This window comes from Lepisma saccharinum, chromosome 26, assembly GCF_977018435.1.
Source record: "Lepisma saccharinum chromosome 26, izLepSacc3.1, whole genome shotgun sequence".
Lineage (NCBI taxonomy): Eukaryota > Metazoa > Arthropoda > Insecta > Zygentoma > Lepismatidae > Lepisma > Lepisma saccharinum.
In genome coordinates this window covers 1,280,145-1,306,544 of record NC_139254.1, presented here as the reverse complement: position 1 = coordinate 1,306,544, position 26,400 = coordinate 1,280,145, and the positions used below count along the sequence as shown (strand labels likewise).

The window sequence follows — 26,400 nt, the reverse complement described above, 5'->3', positions numbered from 1 at the left end:
CTGTTCTGCTACCCTCAAGAGGCAACAAGAGGAAAGGGTGCCCGCCAATGCGAGGGAACAGCGGGGAAAGACTTGGAGGCAATTGTGCTAGGGGGTTATTCATATGCCTGTTTAGGGGCCCTGTTGCCGCTGCGTCCTTCCGGATCAGCAAGTGTTGTCACATTGGATTTCCAGAAAAGAGCTAAATCCCACCTAAAACGGGGATACTATTTCTCTGAAGCAACAAGAGCTGGACTGCAAAGCCAAAGCTGGATCTAACTACAAGTGAGACCATTTAGTAATAGACGAAAAGATAAGTACTTGATGCGATTCGTGAATTGGACAAACCTTGCTCCAAAAAACTAAGTTGGCAACAGTAGTATGTACATCTGGACTTCCCTTCCACTGCTGGAGGAGGGGCATTCTGTCGTCTGCTCAAAGCAGAAATGTCAAACTGACCCGAATGTGTGGTTCTTCTTCCCCTTTCCACCTCTTTGCAAAAAAACAGAGATTGTTGACAAGGCTCAACTACTATTCACTGAATTTTCACGGTAACTCTGTCATGAGTGGTAGTTCTTTCTAGGAGTGATTGTGGCTAAATAAATCATTGAGTGGATTAGAAAAAAAATGCAGATCAAAGGCATGTTTTTTTTAGGGGGGGAGGGGAGGGTGGAGATGATAACGTCTGATGGCCGGTAACGCTTTTGAAAAAGTCACGCTACGCCACTGTTTCAGTCAGTGACCTTCAATAATTGTTGCTCTCTGATTGTATTCCACACTCGATCTCACTAACTTGGCCATTTCGACCTTCTGCATGTCTTACACACACGTCTGGTCTCTCAACTCATCAAGGACTAACTACTGCTGAAGTCAAAATTAGCATGAACTTCAACTTCAACTTTGACGGAATTCTACTGATGCATGGTCTGCACATATACACACAAATGTGCAATTTTGTAAAGTTATACATGCTGTGAGGCAGAAATTGCAATAGAAATGTTTTTTTTTTTTTCAAGCAAGTATACAAAGTAATTCAGAATTATTGTGTGGTTTGGGTGGCCTATACTGCTCAAAGCAATGAGACAAAACTGTCCACAGCAGACCAAAGATCAACTCTCAAAGCTTTATTTGCAAGGTTTCCTGTGACCTAGAAAGTCTGGTAATTTCATAAAAATATTTTTTTAAAAACTGGAAAACCCAGGGAATAGAGTTATTTTTTCCTTTTCACATATTCGTATAACTGATTTTCTACAACATGTCTCATTTGTGTACAGAAATGCTAAAAGAAATGTTTCCTGTACAAACTGTAGTCACTGCTATCATAATTCCATAAATTAGGGTTTGACTGAATTAAATTTTGGCTGATACCAATAAGGTACTGATACAAAATTTACCGATACCAATCTGATATAAAATTTAAAAAGTATGTTGAAAAGTAAGTTAGAACTGAACAGAATGGTGTGAGCCCCGGTCAAGTCTGCATTTTTTGCTGAAATTTCTACGGACGACGTACATTGTTGTGGACTGGGGATGAACGATATAGGAAATTTGATATCGTGATATATCGTCAAGAAAATATTGTCACAGACGATACGATACAATATTTTTCCATATCGTGATATCAATGATATATATTGCTAAAGTATCATGATATCAGCAATATATATATTGCTAAAATATCGTGATGATATATCACCAACATGATACTTGTATATATTGCCAAATATTGTGATGATATATATCGCCAAAATATCATCACGATATATCATCTAGTTAATATCGCCTGGACAATATTTTTTACAATGATATATCGTCTGGATGATATATTGCCCAACACTATTGTGATTTATTGATTGATTGATTGATTTAGTTTATTTTACTTCGCGTTTTGAGCCTCTAGGCTAATTTGCGAAGATGGGGATGAGTGATGAAATGATGAAATTGATGAATGGACATTCACAAACAACCAAGCCTGACCGGGATTCGAACCCGGGACCCTTGGCATCGCAGCGCAATGTGCTAACCACTCGGCCACAGGGTCGGGCAACATTATTGTGAACCAATGAACATGAACATATCAAGTTGTGAACTAGGCATTCCCCAGTAAAGGCAAACTCTCTACGCTTTTACTAGGCTTACCTCTATTAATGGCGATCCTTGGCAATCGTGTCGCAGGATGGTTTTCACCATATTATATGCATTGACAGCCTGCTCTTGGGAAACATTTCCTTGAACGAGACACTGAATATATGATGTCCTCAGAAAATCATCCATATAGTACAGGATCTTATCAACAGTCACATCTTCAAGAGCTTTATGATCTTCAATAGACATCCAGTACACTTCTATGATGAGGGACAGGCGGACTTCGCTGTAAGAGAGAAATATGTGCAGAAAAATCATTCATGCTCTGGAAAATGAAAGGCACAGTCGCAAATTGATGTACTGAAATAAAGTACTCACTTCTCTGTGAAATGGGTTTCTATGATGCCTCATTAATTTCAGTGAGCACATCATAAAACCTAGTTTCGCAGACAAGAGTATCGTAGTTGGAAAATCATGTTTTATAAGAAATTCCGATGTTATAAATACCAGATTTTATCAAGTTATTAGCTTCGGCATTTGATTTTATCACCACATATCATATTTCTGGGCAATTTTCCAATACGTGAAGTAATAATGAAGGCAACTTCCAAACAAATTACACTGTCTCCAGTAGTGTAGTATCTAATGTAGGCTGTAACTAAATGCAGTAGCAGCTGCTGCCTGTTCGCATACTCGCATGTGCAAACCCAAATAAATGTGCAATGCAAGTAATTTTTATTATATTGATTCATTCAACATAATTTCTTCAAAACATCAAAATGTTCCCGGGCCACATCTCCTTCCATTTATTTCCTTACGTCAGTGTTTCTATCCCACAAGCGTGGCGAATAAGTTTCGCATGACGTGAGCAAAATTGCAAAGTGCACACCTCCTTGGTGCTGTTTTCAACGGCAGGTAGAGGGAGCAGAAAGGCTCTTATGGCTTGGATCAGTGGGCTTTCGGACTCGCTTCGCACAAATAATTGAGACATAGTATGTACTTGAATGTGCCGACTTAGTATTTAATGTAAATTAGTATTTCCCGTAACATTTGTAACTTGCACTTGTATATGTATATCGAGTCTGAGCATGTGAATTGGCAAATGTAAATTCCGCACCTTAAATTTAATATTTTATATATATATATATATATATATATATATATATATATATATATATATATATTGTTTAATTTAATTTTATGAGAATTTTTGGATACTTTGGAATCACACACACCTTTTATATTGTTAATATATTTTTGTGAGTATGTGTGTGGGTGGTGAGAGGTGGTAACATGTATGGTTGAAATAGAGCAAAAATCTGCTTGTAGCCTTGAATTTTTGGAAAGTTCGCCTTGAAAACTGGGAATTATACTTGAATTTTATCATAGTCCTAGAGTGGTCACTCTGTACCAGACAGCTAGCAAAATCGATCACGAACAAAAAGTGCACGGAAAAATTAACCGTAAGTATAGTAGAGTGAATATCTCCATTGCATATTCTTTGCTGTCTTTAAAAAGGCTTCGAATGGTGCACTAGGCTTCAGCCCCCCCCTCTCCCCTAGCCTAGAATTGGTATTGTTAGATACAGAAATATTGTAAGGTTGGCAATTTTACCAATGTGCCTTTATCATTGTCCAAAAGGAAGAGTGATGACGTCACACTTACTCAGCCAAGCAGCTGGGATGCAAGACGCTGTTGTAGTATCCTTTACTTAGCTGGTCCTTCAGGACTTCGAACATCTTGGGGTCAATGTTCCTTCTGAATTTTTTTAATTTCTTCACAATAGTTTTCAGAAGGTACTGAAATGAATAGCAGAGATACAGAATTACTTTCTTATTCATAATTGGGAGAAGAGAGAAATGGTAGTAGATAAATATGGAGAAACTATTTATTTCTTCTTCGTTCTATTAATTTCAGTGATCACTGCCATCATCCTTGTTGGAACTTGTTGTACCGTTGCTTGGCGTGCTTCCATTGTTTGTAGGTCTCTGGCTTCCGCTAGGTGTGCTGTTGTTAACTGTACATCTGCATCCGTGTCGTCTGCTATTTCCTGGCACTAACTGTTGTAGTGGGGGAATCCAAGTATGGTGTGGTTGTCCGCTATCGATGTTTAACTCATGTGGCATGTGTTTCCTTAATTTTGGTGTTTACGAGTGTGTGGGCAGTGTGCTTGACTTGTACCTGTTGTATTTTATGGCTATTGTAAAATAGCTAAACATCGATAGCGGACAGGCACATCACACTTGGATTCTCCCACTACAACAGTTAGCGCCGGGAAATAGATGACATGGACACAGATGTACAGTTAACAACAGCGCACCTAGCGGCAGCCGGAGAACAATAGAAGCACACCAAGCAACAATACAACAAGTTCCAACGAGGATGGTGGCAGTGGCCACTGAAATTATTAGGCGCATCCAGAAAGTAAGTTTCCCACTTGCTCACAGGTGGCAGGTCATATGTATTGCTAATGAATGTCCTAAAGAATGCCTCCCGAAAGTCCTCAGTAGCGTCGCGACAGCGATGAAACATGGCGGCTCTTATTCCATCTCCCAAGTCCTTGAACACACAAAACATACAGTCAATTGAAATTCATCGTCAGCTGTAACAGGTGTATGGACCACACATCATGAGCAAGCAGATTGTGCGACGTTGGTGCAGGACATTGTTACCAAACGCCTCTTGTTCTGGAAATTGTGTGCTCGGTGGGTGCTGAATGAACTGACACCCGAACACAAAGGAAAAATGCATGGGCACGGCACTGACATTTCTGCAGCGTTACAATGATAATGACGAAATTCTCAACCGGATCATCACAGGGGTTGAAATGAGGGTTGCATTCAGCACCCCACAAAGCAAGCAGCAGTCCATGCATTGGCGTCACAGTGGATCTCCATGCAAGACGAATTTCAAACAGACTGTGTCGGCACAAAAAGTGATGTGCACATTGTTTGAGGACAGACAAGGCATTCTGCTTACTGAGTTTCTGCCCAGAGGTGAGACTGTGAATGCTAACCGTTACTGTGAAACACTGGGGACATTGCAACAAGCCATTCAGAATAAGCTCAGTGCCGGGGTGATCTTGCTGCACGACAATGCGAAGCCACATATGGCTAGGTGCACTGCAGCCCTTCTGGACAGATTCGGTTGGGAGGTGTTCGATCATCCATCGTACAGTCCGGATCTTGCTCCCAGTGATTACCACCTGTGCTTGTACCTGAAAAAGTTCCTGTCCGGTCAACATTTTCACAGCGACGAAGAGGTTCAGACGGCTGTCACACAGTGGTTTGGGGCTTAGGCGGCTATAACGCTATGACAAGTGCTTGAATTCCGACGAGAATTATGTTGACAAGTAACTGGACAAATGCTGTAAGTGTGGCAATAAATCATTGAATGAAATAATGTTTCCTTTTTGTGCATGACCCCAGGGAAACTTACTTTCTGGATATACCTAATAATACAACAAATAATAATACAACAAAGAAGAAGAAAACAATTTTGAGGATAAAGTGAGTACTAGTTTCTCTGTGTTTACTTTATTATGGTAAAAAAGTACCTTTAATTGATTTTGATATTATGGCACTTTAGTTAACAGGCTATATTTGTTCGTCATTCAATACAGGGATATGCCCCTTAACAAAACTGAGGACAGAAATATATCTATTAAAAAGTTTTGAAAACTAATTAATTCATTGCTTAACACAACCTAAAACTATACTATCTCTGAGTACTAAAATGTCCTTAATTATTAAAAACTGAGACATAGGTCCAGACGCCAGAGCCTCGTTAGCCTGCAACATTGCAGTTACACGGTTGTACTATGTGGAAGTGAGGTTGACTTTTGCGTGCTTCTGAACCCTTTGTTGGTTGTCTCCAGAAATTCAGGGTTCTTCGTAGGTTCCTTCATCTATTTAATCATCATTCATCCTTACTTTTGCAATGAACCTAAAGTGATAATCCAGCAACTTTGAAATAACTAAAAAGTACAAATCCCAAAGACTTGCCGGCCTCTCCGATGGCGCAGTGGTAGAGTTGTCACCTTGTAATCAAGGAGTCCTGGGTTCGATACCCGGTGGAGGCACATAGTGGTTTGGATCCAACTTTAAACTGTAGCTCCAATCCCAATTAGCCTAACTAACTAACTCTCTAGCCTTCTTAAACCCGAAGGTTCATGGCTGCAGCAACACAGGCCTTCCATCTGTCCCTATCCTGAGCAAGATCTATGTACTCTTTTCCATCCTTACCGATTTCCTTTAGGTCCATCTCAACGTTATCCCTCCATCTTCGTCTTGGCCTTCCTACAGGTCTCTTATCATCAGGTTTCCCAACAAGAATCCTGTAAACTCCTCTTTCCTCTCTCATTTGTGCCACATGACCTGCCCACCTAAGTCTTCTTGATTTAATTATTCTAATAATGTCTGGACATGAATACAAATTATGTAACCTTCTCCATTCACCTGTCTCCTCATCCCTTTTAGGTCCAAATATTTTCCTAAGGATCTTATTTTCTAATACTCTCAATTTATGTTCCTCTTTCAATGTAAGGGACCAAGTTTCACACCCATATAATATTACAGGCAAAATTACTGTTTTGTATATTTTAACTTTTAGTTTCTTAGATATTAAACATGAAGACAAAAGTTTATGAATAGAAAAGTAACACACATTTCCTGAATTAAGCCTACTTTTTATTTCCTTAATATAATTTTCACTTGTTAATATTACTTCTAAATATTTGAATTTGGAAACTGGTTCAAATGAGTTGTTATCAATAATTAGATTTTGATTATCACCTAACACTTGGTTTCGACCTGTAAGCATATATTTAGTTTTCTCTTTGTTAACTTCCAAACCTATCTCTTCAGCAGTTTTGAAAAATATTTTAGCATTTCTTAATTATATTTATATCATCCCCTGATAAGTCTACATCATCTGCACATGCTAACAACTGAGTCACACCATTTAATTTTAGTCCTTCTTTAGTTTCTTTTACCTTCCTAACAGAATATTCTAAGGCAAAATTAAAGAGCAATGGAGATAATTCATCTCCTTGTTTTAACCCATCATGAATTGTAAATTTGTCAGACACATTAATACCAACACCCGATTAGCCTTACTGTGCATAAAATTGACTTAAAACGCCAACTCGAACCAAAACACTTACCAAGAGCTTGTGATTGTATCCAGAGATGCTGATGGCAATCCCCTTGTCCACTGAGGAGACAAAGTAGTTGAGAGAAGCAAGCTGAGCATCATATCCCTCCTCTGTCATCTGGTCACTCAACAAGTACGAAAACATCGCCAGCATTGCTTCACTGAAATAACAGAACAGGTTTGTTAAAGGTCCAGAAATTGTAAATAAATTCAATTCTGGTCCGGAATGGAAAATCAGCGAGTGTTCTGAACCGTAAAGAACCTTTTTGTATGTAAAGTATTTTAATTTGGTCCAAAAACCATTTTCCAGATCAATTTAAATAAGGTCCAAGTTCCGTATTGAAATGAAACAATATGCAACTTGGACCAAATTTATATTGTGCGAGAAAACAGTTTCTCGTCCTGTTATAGAACCCATAAAAATTTATGGGTTCCTGACCTTGCACAACTTGTAACGGAATTCTTAATTTAAAAAAAAAAAGAAGTTTCTTAGGGCTGTCGGAAGGATGTAAAAATTTGGCAAAAGCAATGAAAGGCACTTGAAATTTTAAAATTGATAATACAGTAGACTCACGATTAACTGAGTCCTGATTAACCGAGGCTCCGGGTTAATCGAGGGAGTGGTTGGAAAACATCACGCTTCATAACGCACCCCCCTGTTTGTTTATGGAGTCAAGTAACCCTTCGTGCTGCACGTGTTCGTTACATTGTCGGTGTATCCGATTGTTACGGTGGTGTTTAAGTCTGTGTAGGCCTATTCTAAGCGGAAAAAGTAATCTTCTCATTTATGTTGTACTAGTAATAAATAATTACTAAACAGTTTTAAGTGTTGTTTCGTCATTTACAACACATTATCTCCATATTATCAGAGTTTTTCCATATCCGATGTAATCTCGGTCCCAATTAGCTCGGATAATCGTGAGTCTACTGTATGGATAAGTAGGATTTAGATAAAACTACTTTCCGTTGATGAATGTTGATGAGAACTGGAATATTAAAATCTAATAATAAAACTAAACTAGATAGTGCAACAGCCCTTTCAGGACTGGGACCTGCCTTTCTACAGGGTGTCCCACGAACGGCGCAACTGGGAATTAAGAGTGGCGTTACTTTGTAACCGAAACCTGTACATACATAAGTCATACACCAAATGTTAGCCCTGTCCAAGTAGATATTTTTAAACATAGAAACAACAAATGGGGTGCAGTGTTGTTCATGCAGTGTTGCCAATTGTAAGTGAAAGTGTAAATTTATTTTTCCACAAAGCATGGAAAATTGCATGTCAAACATTCGTACGGAAATTTGGACGTCAATTTCCACCTTGGGTAGGTGGACTATTTCGCCATCTATAGTTCAGAGAAGAAAACCGATCGTTTTCGCGTATAGAATCCTGAAATGCCTTGTAAAGGCGTACCGGTCCAAATGGGTGTTTTAAAAAAATTATGAGGTACAGTGGCAACACTGTTGATGTTTGAAGGCAACAAAAGGTGTGTTTAGTGATGGTCTATGACATGGAAATACTGGAAACAGGAAAAAAAGAAAATGAAAATTATGGTGAAAAAAGTGTTACTTACCTACTCCTGGCGACCATGCAATGCGATAAGAGCGCCCACCCAACGAGAACAAAAGAATCAGTTTACATTAATAACCCAAGAACACTTGATGATCTAAAAATAAACATTTGCACAGCCATTAACAATATAAACCAATCAACCTTGCATAAAGTTGCTTCCAACATGATAAAACGTGTTGATGAATGCCTCAGGGAAAATGGTTATCATTTTCATCATCTTTTGTAAAGCTACACTGCCTGTTACGTGCATTGCATGGTTGCCAGGAGTAGGTAAGTAACACTTTTTTCACCATAATTTTCATTTTCTTTTTATTGGACGAAAAGGCATGAATATTTAACTTTTTTCAACATTGGTCATATGACAATGATGCAAATGTTTTTCTGTTTCTTACATGCCAGCGATAATTTCTATGTGCATTTTGAACTTTTCATATCCTTTTTTTCGGGGGGGGGGGGCGGGGAGGAGAAACAACATTTTAAAAAAAGTTTTTTCAGGGGATTTCCCCCCTTTTCACCTCCATATGTACGCCGAATGTGCATAAATTATATATCGTCTGAATCTGTGATTCATTCTGCGTACAACTGTATAGCGTTCATCATGTATATCATTTTCATCATCTTTTGTAAAGCTACACTGCCTGTTACGTGCATTGCATGGTTGCCAGGAGTAGGTAAGTAACACTTTTTTCACCATAATTTTCATTTTCTTTTTATTGGACGAAAAGGCATGAATATTTAACTTTTTTCAACATAGTCACCAAGCTGTTCCAAGCACTTTTTGTATTGTGTGACCAGTTTTTCGATTCCTCGTGTGTAAAAATTCCGTCCAATTTCTTTGAACCACTTTGAGACTGCTTCCTGCACTTCCTCATCTGACGCGAAACGCTGACCGAAAAGGTGGTAGTCACAGGGTGCGAAATCGGAGCTATAGAGAGGGTGAGACCACACTTCCCACTTGAATTTTCTGCAGTAAATCCTGTGTGACACCAGCTGTATGGGGGGTAGCGTTGTCGTGAAGAAGAACAACCCCATCACTCAATCTTCCAGGCCTTCGATCTTTAATTGCTTTTGTCAGCTTCTTTAAAGTCTCCTTGTGTTTCCATTCCATGCATGCCCTCTTTGTCTCGGGAGTGTATTGGTGCACCCAGGACTCTTCTCCTGGATGATTTAGCTCAGAAACTGCAGACCATCCGTGAATAACGCCGAAGAAATGACAGCACAGCATCAAAATGTTGATTTTTGTGCCCGTCGGTTAACAAGCATGGCACCCAGCGAGAGCACAGTTTACGATAACCCATCTGATCAAGAATTAGCATAGATATACTACCATACGATATGTTCAGTTCACTTGCAATCTCTTTAATTTCCATGCGGTGGTTAGCAACAATGATTGCATTCACACGCTCCGCATTGTCGATAGTGTTCACAGTTTCAGGCCACCCAACATGCAGTTCGTCGTTCACGTTTGATCTTCCCTCTTCGAACATCTGGCAGCATTTTGCGATCATGGGGCATGACATCGCATTCTCACCATATACCTCAACAATTTGGCAATGGATTTTGCTCCAATCATGCCTTTGTGCTCACAAAAATTGGACGACGGAGAGCACCTCAATCTTGGATGCCACTTCAATACGATGCACCATACTCACACTGTGACTATTCACATACTAAACCAGCTGAAGCATGGCTGCTTCTGGTGTGTGAAGAAAGTATTCCAGACAGTGATGCCACCAAGCGTGATTATTTTATCTTTCTTAGTACAGGAACATGGGTCGGGTGTAACTTACTTTTTGATTCACCCTAGTAGTATTAGTTTTATCAATCCATTGAGGAAGTTATAACACACAGAGTTCGTAATTTTTCTTGTATGTACGCATCGCTTGCATTGTAGAATTATTCTTTTGTAGTGCGGTTGTTACAAGCATAAAAAATGCAGTTTTTGTTGTGGTTTTAACAACCGTAGACTTCAGGAGAAATAATAGTTGTTCTTGTTAGGATACTGTGTTCTATTTACTTTTAGTTAAGGAGCTTATCCCCATATTGCATGATGGGTACAAATAGCCTATGTGCTGATATGCCCATAATTTTCAAATCAATCAAGTACAACCATTTTTTTTTAAGTCTCTCTCTTCATTATGTGACAATGTTCAGTCAAGTAATTTAGTAGTATTTTGTCATTTTATACAGTGCAATTCTGATGCACTTATTTTAATGTTTTCTAAAATTAATTATATAGAAAAAACTAATTTTCATTAACAAGAATTGAAGACTAAATATATGAAGTAATACTTAAAAACAATGAAAGAAAGTTTGTGTATTGCACCTTGGGCAAGAGTGACATATAAAAGCCGTGAATTGCATGAGTGTACAGTCACATGCACATTTATTCCCTTTTTTAGGAGTTGAAGTAAGCACAATGTCTGCAAATGGCTCAATGCTACTTGACTCGTACCAAGCTTAGGAATACAAAAGGTTACGACTACAAGAATTCTGCACAGACATAACAAAATACTGTTGTTTCCACATACAAATACAATGAGAAAAGAAATTTACTTCTGTGGGGAAGATTCTGCCACTGGAGAAATAATTTGGAAACTATACGATGCTGTTGGCAGTTTGAATTTTGTGTCTCGCCTGTACCACAATTCACCACAGTCTTCTCTGAGTATCTCTACCGGGTGTGGCTCATCTTTGGAATCGAAAGGCAGGAGAGAAAAGTTGGTGGACAGGTAGATGTTCGGTTCCGGGAGGTGAAAGTGCTCTCCTATCTTCTCTGCATCCCAGGATTCAAGCCATTCATCGGGAATTTCTGAAAGAAAGGGAAAAATCAATAATCAAAAGGATATAGAGCACTCAATTGTTTACTATTAGAGTTGGGTCAGTAGGACTTTGAACCAATACTGATATGATTGAAAATTATAACAAACTGTTGATTGATTTTGATATGCAAGTATTGGACTGTAAATATATACTAACTAACTAACTAACTAACTCTCTAGCCTTCTTAAACCCGAAGGTTCATGGCTGCAGCAACACAGGCCTTCCATCTGTCCCTATCTTGTGCAAGATCTATATACTCTTTTCCATCCCTACCGATTTCCCTTAGGTCCATCTCGACGTTGTCCCTCCATCTTCGTCTTGGCCTTCCTACTGGTCTCTTACCATCAGGTTTCCCAACAAGAATCCTGTAAACTCCTCTTTCCTCTCCCATTCGTGCCACATGGCCTGCCCACCTAAGTCTTCTTGATTTAATTATTCTAATAATATCTGGACATGAATACAAATTATGTAGTTCTAAATTATGTAACCTTCTCCACTCACCTGTCTCCTCATCCCTTTTAGGTCCAAATATTTTCCTAAGGATCTTATTTTCAAATACTCTCAATTTATGTTCCTCTTTCAATGTAATGGACCAAGTTTCACACCCATATAATACTACAGGCAAAATTACTGTTTTGTATATTTTAACTTTTAGTTTCTTAGATATTAAACGAGAAGACAAAAGTTTATGAAGAGAGAAGTAACATGCATTTCCTGAATTAAGCCTACTTTTTATTTCCTCTTTAATATAATTTTCATTTGTTAATATTACTCCTAAGTATTTGAATTTGGAAACTGTTTCAAACGAGTTGTTACCAATAATTAGATTTTGATTATTATCTAACACTTGGTTTCGGCCTGTAAGCATATATTTAGTTTTCTCTTTGTTAACTTCCAAACCTATCTCTTTAGCAGTTTTGAAAAATATTTTAGCATTATTCTTTATTGTATTCACATCATCCCCCAGTAAGTCTACATCATCTGCATATGCTAACAACTGAGTCACACCATTTAATTTTAGTCCTTCTTTAGTTTCGTTTACCTTCCTAACAGCATATTCTAAGGCAAAATTAAAGAGCAATGGAGATAATGCATCTCCTTGTTTTAAACCATCATGAATTGTAAATTTGTCAGACATATTAATACCCACACGAATTTTACTTTCTGTTTCACTGGTGCATACTTTTATCATACTAACAAGCTTCTTAGGTATTCCAAAGTCTACTAATATATTATATAATTTATCTCTTTTGACCGAATCATATGCTTTTTTGAAATCAACGAATAGCTGATGGACATTTTGATTATATTCCCACTTTTTTTCGAGTGTCTGTCTGATGTCAAAAATTTGATCTGTAGTTGATCTGTTGCGTTTAAATCCACATTGATAATCACCTATAATTTCATTAGCATATGGGGTTAGTCTTGTTAAAAGAATGTTAGATAATATTTTATATGTTGTTGAGAGTAGAGAAATTCCACGGTAATTATTGCAGTTCATTTTATCACCTTTTTTAAACACAGGAACAATTATGGATTCTTTCCACTGCTGAGGGATTTCTTCTTTATTCCATATTAAACAAATTAATTTATGAATTTGACATATTAATGAATTTCCACCATATTTAATTAACTCAGCTGGTATTAAATCAATACCAGGTGCTTTGTTATTCTTTAGCCTTTTAATAGCATCTTTAACTTCAGTCAAGTTAGGTTCTGGAACTAAAGGTTCTGCTGTGTGGACTTCATTTACTTCTGATTTATCTCCTACATGGACATTTAAAAGGTCATTAAAGTAGTTCTTCCATCTATTTAGAATATCGCTTGGGTCAGCTAGAAAATCACCGTCTTTATCTTTTATCAAGTTTACTTTAGGTTGCCACCCCTTTCTAAACTCATTTACACCTTTATATAAATCTCTGATATTTTTATTTTTGCTGTTTGTTTCAATTTCGTTAATTTTGCTTTTCAAGTAATCTCGTTTTTTACTTCTAAACGTGTGGTTAACTTCTCGCTTTATTCTATTATAATTGTTTAGATTTGTATCATCAGAGTTATTTAACCACCTAAGTCTAGCCTGATTTCTTATTTCTATTAGATTATGACATTCATTATCAAACCATGGCTTACTTTTTCTCGGTTTATGGTATCCTATACTTTCTTTAGCTGCTGATTCTATTGCATTACGTATGTGCTCCCAATTCTTATTTACGTCTGTTTCATTTATATTTTCATCATCATTTAAATCCTGCAAAACATCAAATCTATTTGACAGTTTAATTTGGTAATCTTTCTTAATTCTTTCATCAGTAAACTTTCCTGTATCAAATTTTAGAACTTTTAGATTTTGTTGCTTATGATTTATCACTGAGAGTCTTTCTCTTAATTTAGCAATTACTAAATAATGGTCACTGGCACAGTCTGCACCTCTATGTGTACGAACGTCAATTATACTAGTATGCCTTCTCTTATCAATGAGAATATGATCTATCTGATTATGAGTTTTACCATCTGGAGAAGACCAGGTATATTTATGGATATCTTTATGTTTAAAAGTGGTACTTTTCACAATTAAATTCTTTGAGGTTGCAAAAGTAATCAATCTTATACCATTATCATTACTTAATTCATGAAGACTTTCTTTACCAATTGTGGGTTTAAATGTCTCTTCTTTGCCAATCTGTGCATTACAGTCACCTAACAGAATTTTCATATCATACTGAGAAAATTTATCAAAGACCTGTTCTAACTCTGTATAAAAATCATCTTTAGTATTATCATCTTTATCTTCCGTTGGTGCATGTATGTTTATTAAAATAATTTTACACCACCTACCCTGTAAAACTGCATATGATATCCTATCATTAATAAATTCTACTGTTTTAAGAGCCGAGATAATTCTATTATTTATGAAAAAGCCTGTTCCGAAATTATGATTTTCAGTACCACCATAGAAAAAAGTATAATTTTTTGTTTTACAATTTCCTTCTCCTGGCCACCTAACTTCCTGGACAGCTACTACATCTAATTTATACTTCACTATCTCATTAACTGTACACTGAAATGCCCCAGGCCGGTAAAGGCTCAGAACATTCCAGGTGCCTAATTTAATATCCTTATTCCTAACGTAGATCTTATCCTTAGTCCAGGGACCTCCCAAAGTAGTCCCCACCCGGAGATCCGAACGGGGGACTATTTTACCTCCGGAATATTTTACCTTGGGAACATCCATGGCCTTATATTGCTGATTCTTGACATGGCTTTTTACAGTGCAGAGTTGTCAGCTCTACGCCTAACCCCCAATATGAATGGAGGCTGTAAATATATAGCTGTTATTAAATCAAGAAATTCAGTGTTTCACACAATGCGGATGGGGCATTCCAGCGTTATGTGTGTGACATTTTACACACAAAATTTAACATTCTAGACATATTGGATTAAAATATTCATAATGAACTGATTTCATAGAATTATGATGTACTTTATGGTGCCTGCTAACAAATGAAAAAAAACCTTTAGTATGATGGCATAGGCTTTACGTGCGAAAAGCATTAACAAAAGTATGTTACGAGTGACACTTTAAAAATGTAACACATTTTGACTTCACTTGCCTGTGAAGCATACAGGCTGCAGATGCTAGTAACTTCTATTGGTGAAATGTGCAAATTATATGCATTCACAAACATCTAAACCTTAATGCAATTAAAAACAATAATAATTTTCATATTAATACATTTTGTTTATTAACATGGCGTAGGACCACTTTTCGTGAAATGGCCCTGATGCAGAATACATGGAAACTTCAAATTTTGAATTTTCAAGATAATTAGACTCTATGGAAGTAATGCAGATGCCATGAAATACCCAAACTCTTGAAAAGTATTGGCCTGTATCAATAAATAAATTCTGATACTTTCTAATACCAATACCACTGATATTGGCTGGTAACGACATCAGTGTCTGCTCAGCTCTTCTCATTTGGAATGTAAGAGATTAATCACCACTTTATTGGAAGCATATCAGTGAATGACCAATCTACCCGCTCATTGCTCAAAACTTTCATTATGTAAGACTTCCCCCCCCCCCATACTGTGCCAGTTATAGCAGGAATAGGTGTAGTATATGCTCACCATGTGCAAGTGAATATTTATTTATTTTTTAAGTGTAAATAAGCCTAAGTCAAGAGTATGTAATGAGCCTTGCATACGTGTATGACTCACTGAGATGAATGTTATTTGCATTTAGACTAATTTACACTTTAAAAAATGCTCATGGTGAGCGTATACTACACCTGTTCCTATTATAAATTGTATTACTGCCAAGGACATATTTAGGGGGTGCAGGGGTTAGGACCTCACCCCCCTGAAAGCCTTATGAAGTACATAAAAAATGAAAATGCACTTCTTTAGCATTTATTGTATACAATCTTATTTATTTCCTCCAAACTTGGAAGGCAAAGATTAGTGAATACAGATTTGAAGGACAGTACGAAAGAAGATTTGTGCACATTAATACTTATGATAATATGCATGAAATATTAAAGGGAACTTCACTTTTTGTCAACTGGATAAAACATTCTTTTTTATTATTCAATAAATGTAAAGCATTTTTTTCTTTTTGACATTAATTTTCTTACCAGAGCAATTGTTTTATACAAATTTTGGTAATCCTGGGTACACATGAGCTAGATAATGAATACATACTGTTATATCTCTATTCTTATGCAATCTTTTTACCTATTCATGTAATAATAACAGTACAATATTAATTAAATTTACATATTTTATTAATATTTAATTTAATTTAATGTAGTTATTATTATTATTACTGAGATACTTGGTTTGGACCCCCCCCCCCCAAATAAATTTCTAGATATGTGCCTGATTACTAGCGGAAGTTGATGAAATGTCATCTTTTTTCTGACATCTCGGACACGACACCCATTAAGTATACACAATATTACACTTGGTCTAGAACCCAAAAAAGGTAATTTTAAAGAGCATTTTTTTGCATTTTTTGCCAATTTTCAGGTTTTAGGTCATTTTCCTTTATTTTTGGCATTTTCCCATTATTTTTCGCAATATTCGGTATATTGTTTCATCATATTTTGTCACTTCTTTAATTTTGGTAATATTCTTGAGTCTGGTTGACAACAGAAGAAGATTCTCGTTTGAGAACCTCTGAAAGACAATGGTGGTATACTGCAACTCTGTGTAAGGTAAGTGGAAAAAATCGTTAAATATTTAGAAAGTGCACTTATATGTGAGATATGTCAAACAATTTCTGATGTTAAAAATTACTTTTCAGACATACTTTTTCCTGGGGGCCCTGTCTATGAACCCTTTCCCGGATGCGTCCATGATTTTGGTTTCCCTATTTTTTATACAATTTGTTAAATTTCTAAACAAAAATTGTCTTACGTGGATCGTGATAATTTCTTCTTCTTTACAGTGCCACAAAAACACACCACACTACATCACCAGGCAAAGATGCGGGAAATTAATGCATTTCACACCAATTCATTCAGTGTATATGACTTTTTCATTAAATTGTTTTAAAATTATTGGGTTGTTTCCATTGGAAATCCTCGTTGCATATTTTAATTGAATTTGGTGTCTTTTTTTTTTTTTGAAGCATGATGCATTTTGTTTAATTTCCTTTTCATTTCAATTTTTAACCTGAAACTAACAAATTTAATGGTAATTTTTTCCATTTTTTACGTCATTTTCCCCCATTTTTTTTAGGACATTCTATAGGTCATATACCTATATTTTTAGGTCATTAACTTCCGCTCCCTACTGATTACGATCCATAGAAGTCTTGAATATGCAATGTTGTTTGGCAGAAGTTCAAGAAAAAAATTGATTAAAAAAATCATTGCTACATAATTAAGGAGGAATAATTAACAATATATAAATAAGAACACTAAAAAGTAAAGCAAAAGAAGTATGAATCGCAACTTCAATTTGAGAGGAATGAGATATATTAGTGACAAAAAGAAAGTGTGTGACTTTTATATCTCTTAAAATGCAAGATTGCAAAAAGAGACAAAATTTAAAGATGTACTAACCTTCTGTACAATACTGTGCTTGAAACCATGGTTCGATCGTGTTACAAATCCCTTCCTTCTCTAACGACTTGGACAGGAGCAGTATGCTCATTGGCCTTGGTTTGAGGTAACGCAAATATTTAGTGATTTGCTGATGGATAAAATCAGATACGGATAAATTCAGTGAAGTGTTGGTGTTTCATGCCAAATAGTGTCACAAAATATATAGTAAAATCTCAAATTTCAGTGACATGGCACTTCTGCAAAAGAATTTAGATTCTCTAATAAAGTGGTGTGAATTATGGAACTTAAAACTTAACCCTCAAAAATGTACCATGATGACCTTCTCCTTAAAGAAAAACATATTAAATACAAAATATTTCATAAAACATAATTGTGTTCAAAGAGTTGTTGCACAGAAGGACCTGGGCGTCATATTTTGACAACAAACTTTCCTTTTCTGAGCACATTTCCGCAGTCACTATTTCCGCAGTCTACTCTATTGTTTTACTGAAATAAACAACCTGTGCGCACTCAGAACTCTTTACAAATCTTTTGTTTCACCAAAAATTGAATACTGCTCTCTGATATGGTCTATCGCATGCCCCTTAAATTTAGATAGACTAAATGCCATCCTAAATTTCTTCCTGGTCATTGACAGTCACCGAATTCCAGCACAAAACACTTGCAAAAGCCCATTCTTCTGAAGATGTTAAATATCCAAACTCCTCACGAGAGACATAGACTGGTGGACCATATATTCTTGCACAAAATAGTGAATGGCAACATCAGCAGTGACCGCCTTCTTCAGGAAATTCCCTTCCGAGTGTAGCTCCCGCTCAACAAGAAGCACTCAACTTTTGGCTTCTCAGAAGCCAAGAATTGTGCCTCATCCAGTGTTCACTGTTCCATACACTGCCCAGCCAATATAATAATCTAACAAGCCAAATAGACATTCTTGATAATCTGGCATGTTTTAGAAGACTGTTGGCTAAAAGTATGTAAGTCTCTTAACCACATGTAAGTTTAGTTCATGCTATTATTTTTGTTGTTATTTTCTGTTGTTAATATGTTCCAATGTAAAATGTCTAATTCTGTATTTGGAATCTTCTATTAAATAAATAAATAAATAAATAAATAAGTGGATACATTAGAGGGAAGGAGTAAAGTTGGTCAAAACTGATCACACTTCCATAAATGGCTGAGATTGTGAATTTCCGGAGCCCTACCTCAGTGCCTTCACAGTATATTGAAATGTGCAGGGGCTGACTTGGTTAAGTGGTCGACCTATGATTTTTGCACCAAAGTTTCTGGTCAAATCCCAGCATTGTCATGGGTGCTCTTTGTCCCTTCATCAATTTTATATCACCATTCATCTTTATTGTCCTGGTTAGTCAAAAGTGGCACTAAATAACACAAATACAGCAATGAGCAGACCTGTGTGTATTACATTATGTTGGCAATGTAACTTTTTCAACTGTTTCTTTGAAGTTTCTTTTTATAATTTAATGAAAATTATTGTTGATTCCAGATGGTCAAGACTAAAAATAGAACAGTCTATTTGCAGTCCACACGTTCCACAACTTTCATCTTATCTGAATTTAGGGTAACTTTTTAAAATAATGGTAACTGCAACTGGGTTACTTCAGATATCTGGTGGTTATTAGTAATTGTGAGAAGTTATTTCACTGAAAACTGATGTGATAATAACAAAAAAGTTATTTTAAAAATTACATTAACTGAGCACCAACATTCATTGTGATGTCTCTTAACAAATTGTATTCAGCTGAATTTTCCACAACGAAAAATTGAGAAAGCAATTTGTAAAAATCATCTCAACTAAACAGCTGCATGCTTACCCACCTCTGGAGCATAAGCGTAAACCAAAAAAGGTCCACCTAGATAATCTTCTGGAGGATAGTGGTGCATGTTCCTACATAAGAAACTGACATATGACATAGCTGGATTTTCTTCCATGAACCTAAATCCGGTGTCCATTTTCTGTTTAATTTCATTGAAAATATGCTCCTGGGGTCCCACTTTCTGCAGCATTGCGATGTAACTGATAACTGCTTGAACTACCTGAAAAAAAAAAAGGTCTATGTAAGCAAGGTATTACCAGGTCAGCATACGCCCTTAGTATTAAGGTCTATATTGATTATAGTGTATTATTCATTTAAAAAAAAAAACAGTTACACAATTATATTTTGAGGGCTATACTAGTATAGCATTTATATAGCAACAAGTATTTTAAAAATCACTTCCACACATAATCTTCATCACACAAGCAAGCATGGTTCAAGAACTGCATTGCAAAGGGAGGGTTTAAACCAAGCATTTGATATGTTGTTGTTCTACTACCCATCCCCCCTCCCCAAGACCCTGGATGCAGTCCCCCAAAATTCGTTCATCATAATCCCCTCCAAAATTATTTTGATAATGATAACTATTTAGTAACTGATTTTAATTTGAATGCAATAGCTGTAAAGCGGTAGACAGTTTTATCTTAAAATGTTGTACGTTTTTGTTGAAAAGCCCGCAACTTAATGATAAGATAGAAAAACTAACTGAGCACACTATTGATGCATGCAGGATTTATTTTTCGAGGGGGTTGGAATTGTAAAGGTAGATATTACATAGCTACATTCTGAGAGGAGACGGGATACAGTGTAAAATATTTTGTAAATATCATTTTTTACCTTCTTTTTAAAAGTTATTTAACGACAAAAATGTTAATTGGGGTCGTTTTAAGGGGAGTTTGCTTTTATCATTTTGCCTTTTTTTACTGATTTCATTGGAAAACTTTAATTTTCCAAAAATGTCAGGAGCTGCAGCACCATCAGCTCCACCCCTCCCCAAACCCAGTGGGCACCCCAACTATTTGTACTGCTTTTGTCTTAACCAAAACTGGTTTGTTCGTTTAACTGATTCAATTATTGTTTGATACACAGAGTTGTAGACAGTGAAAACAGAATGTAGTGCCCACTGCAACAAATTTTCCTCCAATTTCAGTCAAAATTTTCTGGATTGTATCTGAAGTGCAAAATTCACTTCCTGCAACAAGTTATATTATTTATTATTCGTTGTATCAGGTTACTTATAATGCGCAACTATGAATTATATTTAGTAAAATTATTACAGGACAGGGAATAGACAATACAGTAGTATTTCTAATAGAACATCATTAAAATGATGCACCTGCAGGAAGAAATTGCACATGGCGAGTCCTGTGAATAGGCTGGATGGGGAATAAATTAATTCAATTTCGCTATTCTGACGCTCGATTTGTGGGATGGTGCATTTTCCTGTTGAAGAAGCACTTTTTGAGCTATTGTGAAAGTGATCTATTCACCTAACGAACTGTGGCATCATTTCCTGAAAATTTACTAAAACATTCAAATAAGCCTCGTATTGTAGTATACAGTATTGTAGTTCGTGCTGTGTAATGCAGCTGCCAAACTTAGTGGCAGAGTGGTTATCACTTAACATTGATAGTCCAGAGTTTTGTAGTGTTCCCTCCCAAAAAAATTAATGCTTGATCTCCCCATAAGACAATTTAAAACTTAATAAGAACAGGACACTGTACCCCCCCCCCCAAATAATACTTATTACCTGTCACTTAGCAGTATATTAGTGGTATATGAAGTGATTATTATGTGTTAACGATGTTCAACTTCTGTCCAATGCTGAAATTTTTATTCAGTAAAAATTTCCATCACAAAAAAAGCAAATAAAAAAATCCCCCAAAACAACAACAACGGCAACATCCACCACCAAAACCTAATATATGAAGGGCTCAGGTGTAAAACATGGTAAGTGACATTTTGGACATTTCTGAGTTCATTAAGAATAAAGGTTATTAGAAGCTATACTGTAGATAAATTGTTTTCTTGTTGTGTTTATCAATTTCAGAAGGCTTCACTGAGTCCAATGCAAATTGTGACACGGCAATTTTACTCAAAAATTGAAGGATGGCATATTTTACTTTGCAACTCAAAAATGACCAAAATGTCACTTACCATGTTTTACACCCGAGCCCTTCATATGTAAAAATATTGAAAATAATTTTTCAAGTCTACATGCCATGATGCGCAAATATAATACAAAATATAATTGATTTCAGCTTCATACATAAATATGCATTTACATATAAATCCATTCCCTGGTCATGAGACTTAATGAAAGACAGAACACATTAACATAAGTAACGTTAGTGCATTTCTTTACATGTTGAAGGTTTGCTAGCCCCTCTTCCGTCAGGGTGATGTAAATTATGAACATCGAGTGAGTTTCGTATTCTTCTAGTCCAGCATCAAGCGAGAGGGCCCACACCCTGGAAGAAGAGAAATCTTTTATGACCATGGAAGTATTAGCATCAGTACTGTATAATATTTAATAGGGTGAAGGTATAGTATAGTATAGCTTTCCAGCAATTCACAAAATTTCATTTGGTTACGTATTGTAATGGCTCCTAAGTCTGGAGGCTGTTGCCCCTTGGAAAATGAATGTCAGTCTAAAATTATATATTTCACACATATAATTTGATTGCATTAACCTTTTGGGTCCCAAGCATCTCGGTCGAGATACCCAAATGTAACCCTCGCGGTCCCCAGCATTTCGATCGAGACGCTGTGTCAAGGTCGTAGTTTTTACGTTATAACTTTTCTATATATATATTGTTCCTAACACATGTATTTAACAGAAATGTTTCTTGCACTTTTTTTTCTTCATGAAAATGGAGGGGAGAAGGTGGGGAAAGGGACTTCTCTTTTGCGTCTCTTTTCAAGGGAAAATTTTTGCCGACATAGGAAGACCGGCTTTGTTGTTCTAAAGCAATGCTTTTCACTCCCGCCTGTTAACTGAATTCGAAGGAAGCTTGTTTATCAGTATCCGATGTCAAAATGAAAGTTTTCCGTGCGGGCGCAAGCAGGGGGTGAGGGTGGGGGGAGGGGGAAGACTGGTTGTTGAATCTGCATTGTGAGAATGCATTGTGAGGCGCGCTGAAGGAAACCTTTGATTTTAAGCACAAGTGTTTTTGTGTTTTTGTGTTTCTTACATGTCAGCAATCATTTCCATGTGCATGTCGACACTGTCATGTACTTTTTCCTTGGGGGGAGGGGACCCCATTTTTTCCAAAATTTTGGAATTTTGAGAGTTAGCCCCCTCCCACCCGCCACATATACACCGAATTTGCATAAATTTCATATAGTCTGAATCTCTGGTTCATTCCGCGTACAACGGTATATCACTCATCTCTCTAGGGCAATTAGCCTCCGATCTACACTCTTTTAATTAAAACTCTGCATTTTGCTCAAAATCGGCTCGGGACCAAGGGGTGTTACATGTGAAAATGGCCTTGGGACTCAAAAGATTAACAGTAATTTGCGTTAATTTTTATAAAGGACTGTAAAGTGCAATTAAGACTAGTATAGATCGTTGCAAGAACATGATAACTTCGAAATATATCAGTGGGGGGGGGACACCTTTTCTGCCCCATCCTGGAAAAAATCTTTGCTTGCTCCCCTCTCCAACCTGAATCAAGATTTGGAATATACACTTGTTACTAGGATGTTGTACGCATTTGCAAGTCGGAAAAGTCTTTGATTTGATTTACTTCTAATAAACTTTTGTATTACCAAAATATGCCCAAATAAATTCTGATGATTGGTGTATATACAGTGAGCACGCACTCACACACATACAACGTAAACATACAATTCTTCATATCTCTCTGTCTACATGTGTGTACAAGTACAAAATGACTCTGTTGAAAACAGTGAACCTGCTCAGGGGCAGCATCTTATAATATTTTTTTGGGGGGGGCAAGGTTGGCATAAATATGCATGTAATGTCTGGCTATCTATGTAAATTTTGAGGGAAGGTGGAGAAAGTTCCTTCCCCCCAAAAAGTCGAGGCCTATGAACCTGCCATAATATAGGAGTTCTTCCCAAGTAAGTGTCTTTATGTGTTACTGACCATCTCTTAACTCATATTTTTACTATTATATGTGTGTGGAGAAAATATATGAGCTTACTTATACCCCTTCCCTGCAGCAACCTTGAAGAGAAGTGTGTTTAAATTCGCTTCATTGTAAATAATGCAAAATCTAACTATAAAAAGACTTTCCGCAAAATGAAACTAAGGTAAACAAGCTATATGTAGACTCTGCCACAAATAAACATTACATACTAGATAAGGTAAAAGTTAAAGTTCCCCCTGCATACAGCACCATACCATGAAGGCACATTTAGGGTATTTGGAGGGTAGGGCACCACAACATATTCTCGATCTCGGCTAAATTGGAGGTGATGTTATCAGCACAATGTTCCGGCCACCTTTACCCTCCAGGGTTGCCCCCAGGTATTCATATATTTGGGGCTGGGTGAGCGCCAGAGCCACTTTATGCATGGACAAGGCTGGTAAAATTCCGACCTTAGAACACCCAACCTTTCAGGAACTGAAAAAAACATCAACAATCAGGCCCGTAGCCAGGATTTTATTTCGCGGGGGCGGGGCTCATCCCTAATCAGCACAGGCATCGCCAGAAATATTTGTAGAGCGGAGCACGCCACTGATGAAACTTGATTAGTAGAAATAATAATTACCTTTGTCATTTTACAATAATAACTATTATAAGTTATAAAAAATAAAAAATAATCCAAATTTATTATTATTATTATTATATACAGATGGGGGACAAAATAATACGAACACCTGTGAATGTCGAGAAAATCTTTATTAATAGGGGGTTGGACCACCCTGTGACTGAAGTACACTTTGTATGCGACGTGGGATGGACGCATAGAGGTCATGCACAATGTTTAAGGGAATATGGAGCCATTCTTCCTCCAGAGCAGTCTCCAATTCCAAAAGTGTGGCTGGAGGCGGACTTCGAGCACGAAGTTTGGACTCCAAATATCCCCACAAATGTACTATAATGTTCAGGTCAGGAGACTGTGGGGGCCATTTAAGATGTCCTACTTCATCGTCATGTTCTTCAAACCATGTTTGGACAGACCCGGCAGTGTGGATAGGAGCGTTGTAGTCTTGAAAAAGCAGTCGGTCCCCAGGAAATAAAGTCTGGACAAAAGGATGGAGATGATCCCCCAGAATGCTGCGATAGTGACTGGCATTGATCTTCCCATGCAGAAAAACAAGTGGTCCCACACCATGCCAAGATATCGCGCCCCATACCATAATGGACCCACCTCCATGCTTCACAGTCGGCAAGAGGCAGTCAGGATGAAATGCATCTCGAGGCGTTCTCCACACATAAACGTGCCCCGTGGTCTGAAATAACGTGAATGTTGATTCATCAGACCAGATGACTTGTTGCCACTGCTGTGGGGACCAACTTCTGTGAGCTCTGCACCATTGGCGTCGCTTGACAGCATTACGTGATGTCACCAATGGCTTACGAATTTCCACTCGGCCATGAATGTTTGCAGCATGGAGTTCCCTTTTGACAGTTTTGGTTGAAATGGGGTCCTGGAGATGCCTGTTCATTTCAGATGTTATCTCGGATAACGATTGCTTGTGCTTTCGGGCCACTATGCGCTTCAACACCCTTCTATCCCGAGCAGCAAGCTTTGTCTTTCGTCCACTGTTGTGCTTTGAAGATGCCATCTTACCTTGTGTTGTGTACACTGTCATAACGGCTGATACTGTGCTCCTTGCACACCCAACAAGCTTTGAGGTTTCAGTCACGTGGCTCCAGCTGAACGTGCTCCAACAATCATGCCTCTTTGGAACTCTGTCAGGTCTGACATTGCAGTGTCTCTTGAAAGCGTATGATAGACAAATGCACCACCAATGACTGCTGTTGGCAAACTAATACCTTCCCCTTCACAGCCACTAGGTGGCAGACTTCAGTGCCAGGTGGTGCTGCTGTACTGCCGGTGTGAAATGTGGCATACTTTTTCGCAGGTGTTCGTATTATTTTGTCCCCCATCTGTACATGGAGAAGCTTTGCTACTCGATGCACTGTATGGGTGAATATCGAACACAAGTGTCCATTATTTTCCTTACATTTTGTACAGTTAGTGTACTGAAATTCATAGTTATTGTATTTTGTTATTAATGTGTACACATTCCATTCAAAACAAGGCTTTAAAAGTTAGGGCCAAATTTTACTCATAAAGTTTATATTGTATGACCTCTCACAAAGAAAACTATAAATTTTGGGAGCTCTGGATCCATTTACCTATTCTTTGGTTTAAATGGTAGAATATAAAAATATAACCAGGTTCCTCTATTATACATTAATTTTTTTCCATCTACTTCCTACTAAGGAAGTAAAATTAATTACCACTATACACTATTTAAATTAGATATTTGTAGGATTTTATGGGAGCTTCAGCCTCCTTAGCCCTCCCCCTCGTTATGTGCCTGTCAACAATGGATTGTTTCATTGCCAATAACCCACATAGACTACTAAAAGTACAAAAAAATGGTGTCTATAAAAATGACTACGAACTGTTAATTTTGAAATACCGTCTACATATAGATGCTCCGCAAAAAAGGCCCATTTTTGGAGAGTCTATATATAGCTCCGCCACAGTTATTTACCAACTTACTTTTTCTTCAAGTATGACAACACACTTCCCTTTCCCTCATGGCCTACCAACCATGCCACGTAAATCCCTGGCTTGGTTTTGTACAGATTCCTCATGAATGGCAACGGCCAAAGCAACTGAAGCTGAAAGCAGAAAATAGGTTGGCTTTAAATTCCTCAGTA

At 37.2% G+C, this 26,400-nt stretch overlaps 1 protein-coding gene across 1 annotated transcript in view; it reads right to left on the bottom strand.

Moving 5' to 3' along the window:
* LOC145979354 (nardilysin-like) overlaps positions 1-26,400 on the bottom strand; it is a 90,723-nt gene that overhangs the window by 25,896 nt on the left and 38,427 nt on the right. Inside the window, exons 7-14 of the mRNA XM_083112217.1 lie at positions 26,240-26,361; positions 21,891-21,996; positions 19,527-19,745; positions 17,685-17,814; positions 11,348-11,603; positions 7,229-7,379; positions 3,730-3,863; positions 2,119-2,350 (exon numbers count right to left, since the gene is read on the bottom strand). Of these exons, the coding sequence (XP_082968343.1) occupies positions 2,119-2,350; positions 3,730-3,863; positions 7,229-7,379; positions 11,348-11,603; positions 17,685-17,814; positions 19,527-19,745; positions 21,891-21,996; positions 26,240-26,361 (1,350 nt within the window). The remainder of the gene's footprint in view (positions 1-2,118; positions 2,351-3,729; positions 3,864-7,228; positions 7,380-11,347; positions 11,604-17,684; positions 17,815-19,526; positions 19,746-21,890; positions 21,997-26,239; positions 26,362-26,400) is intronic.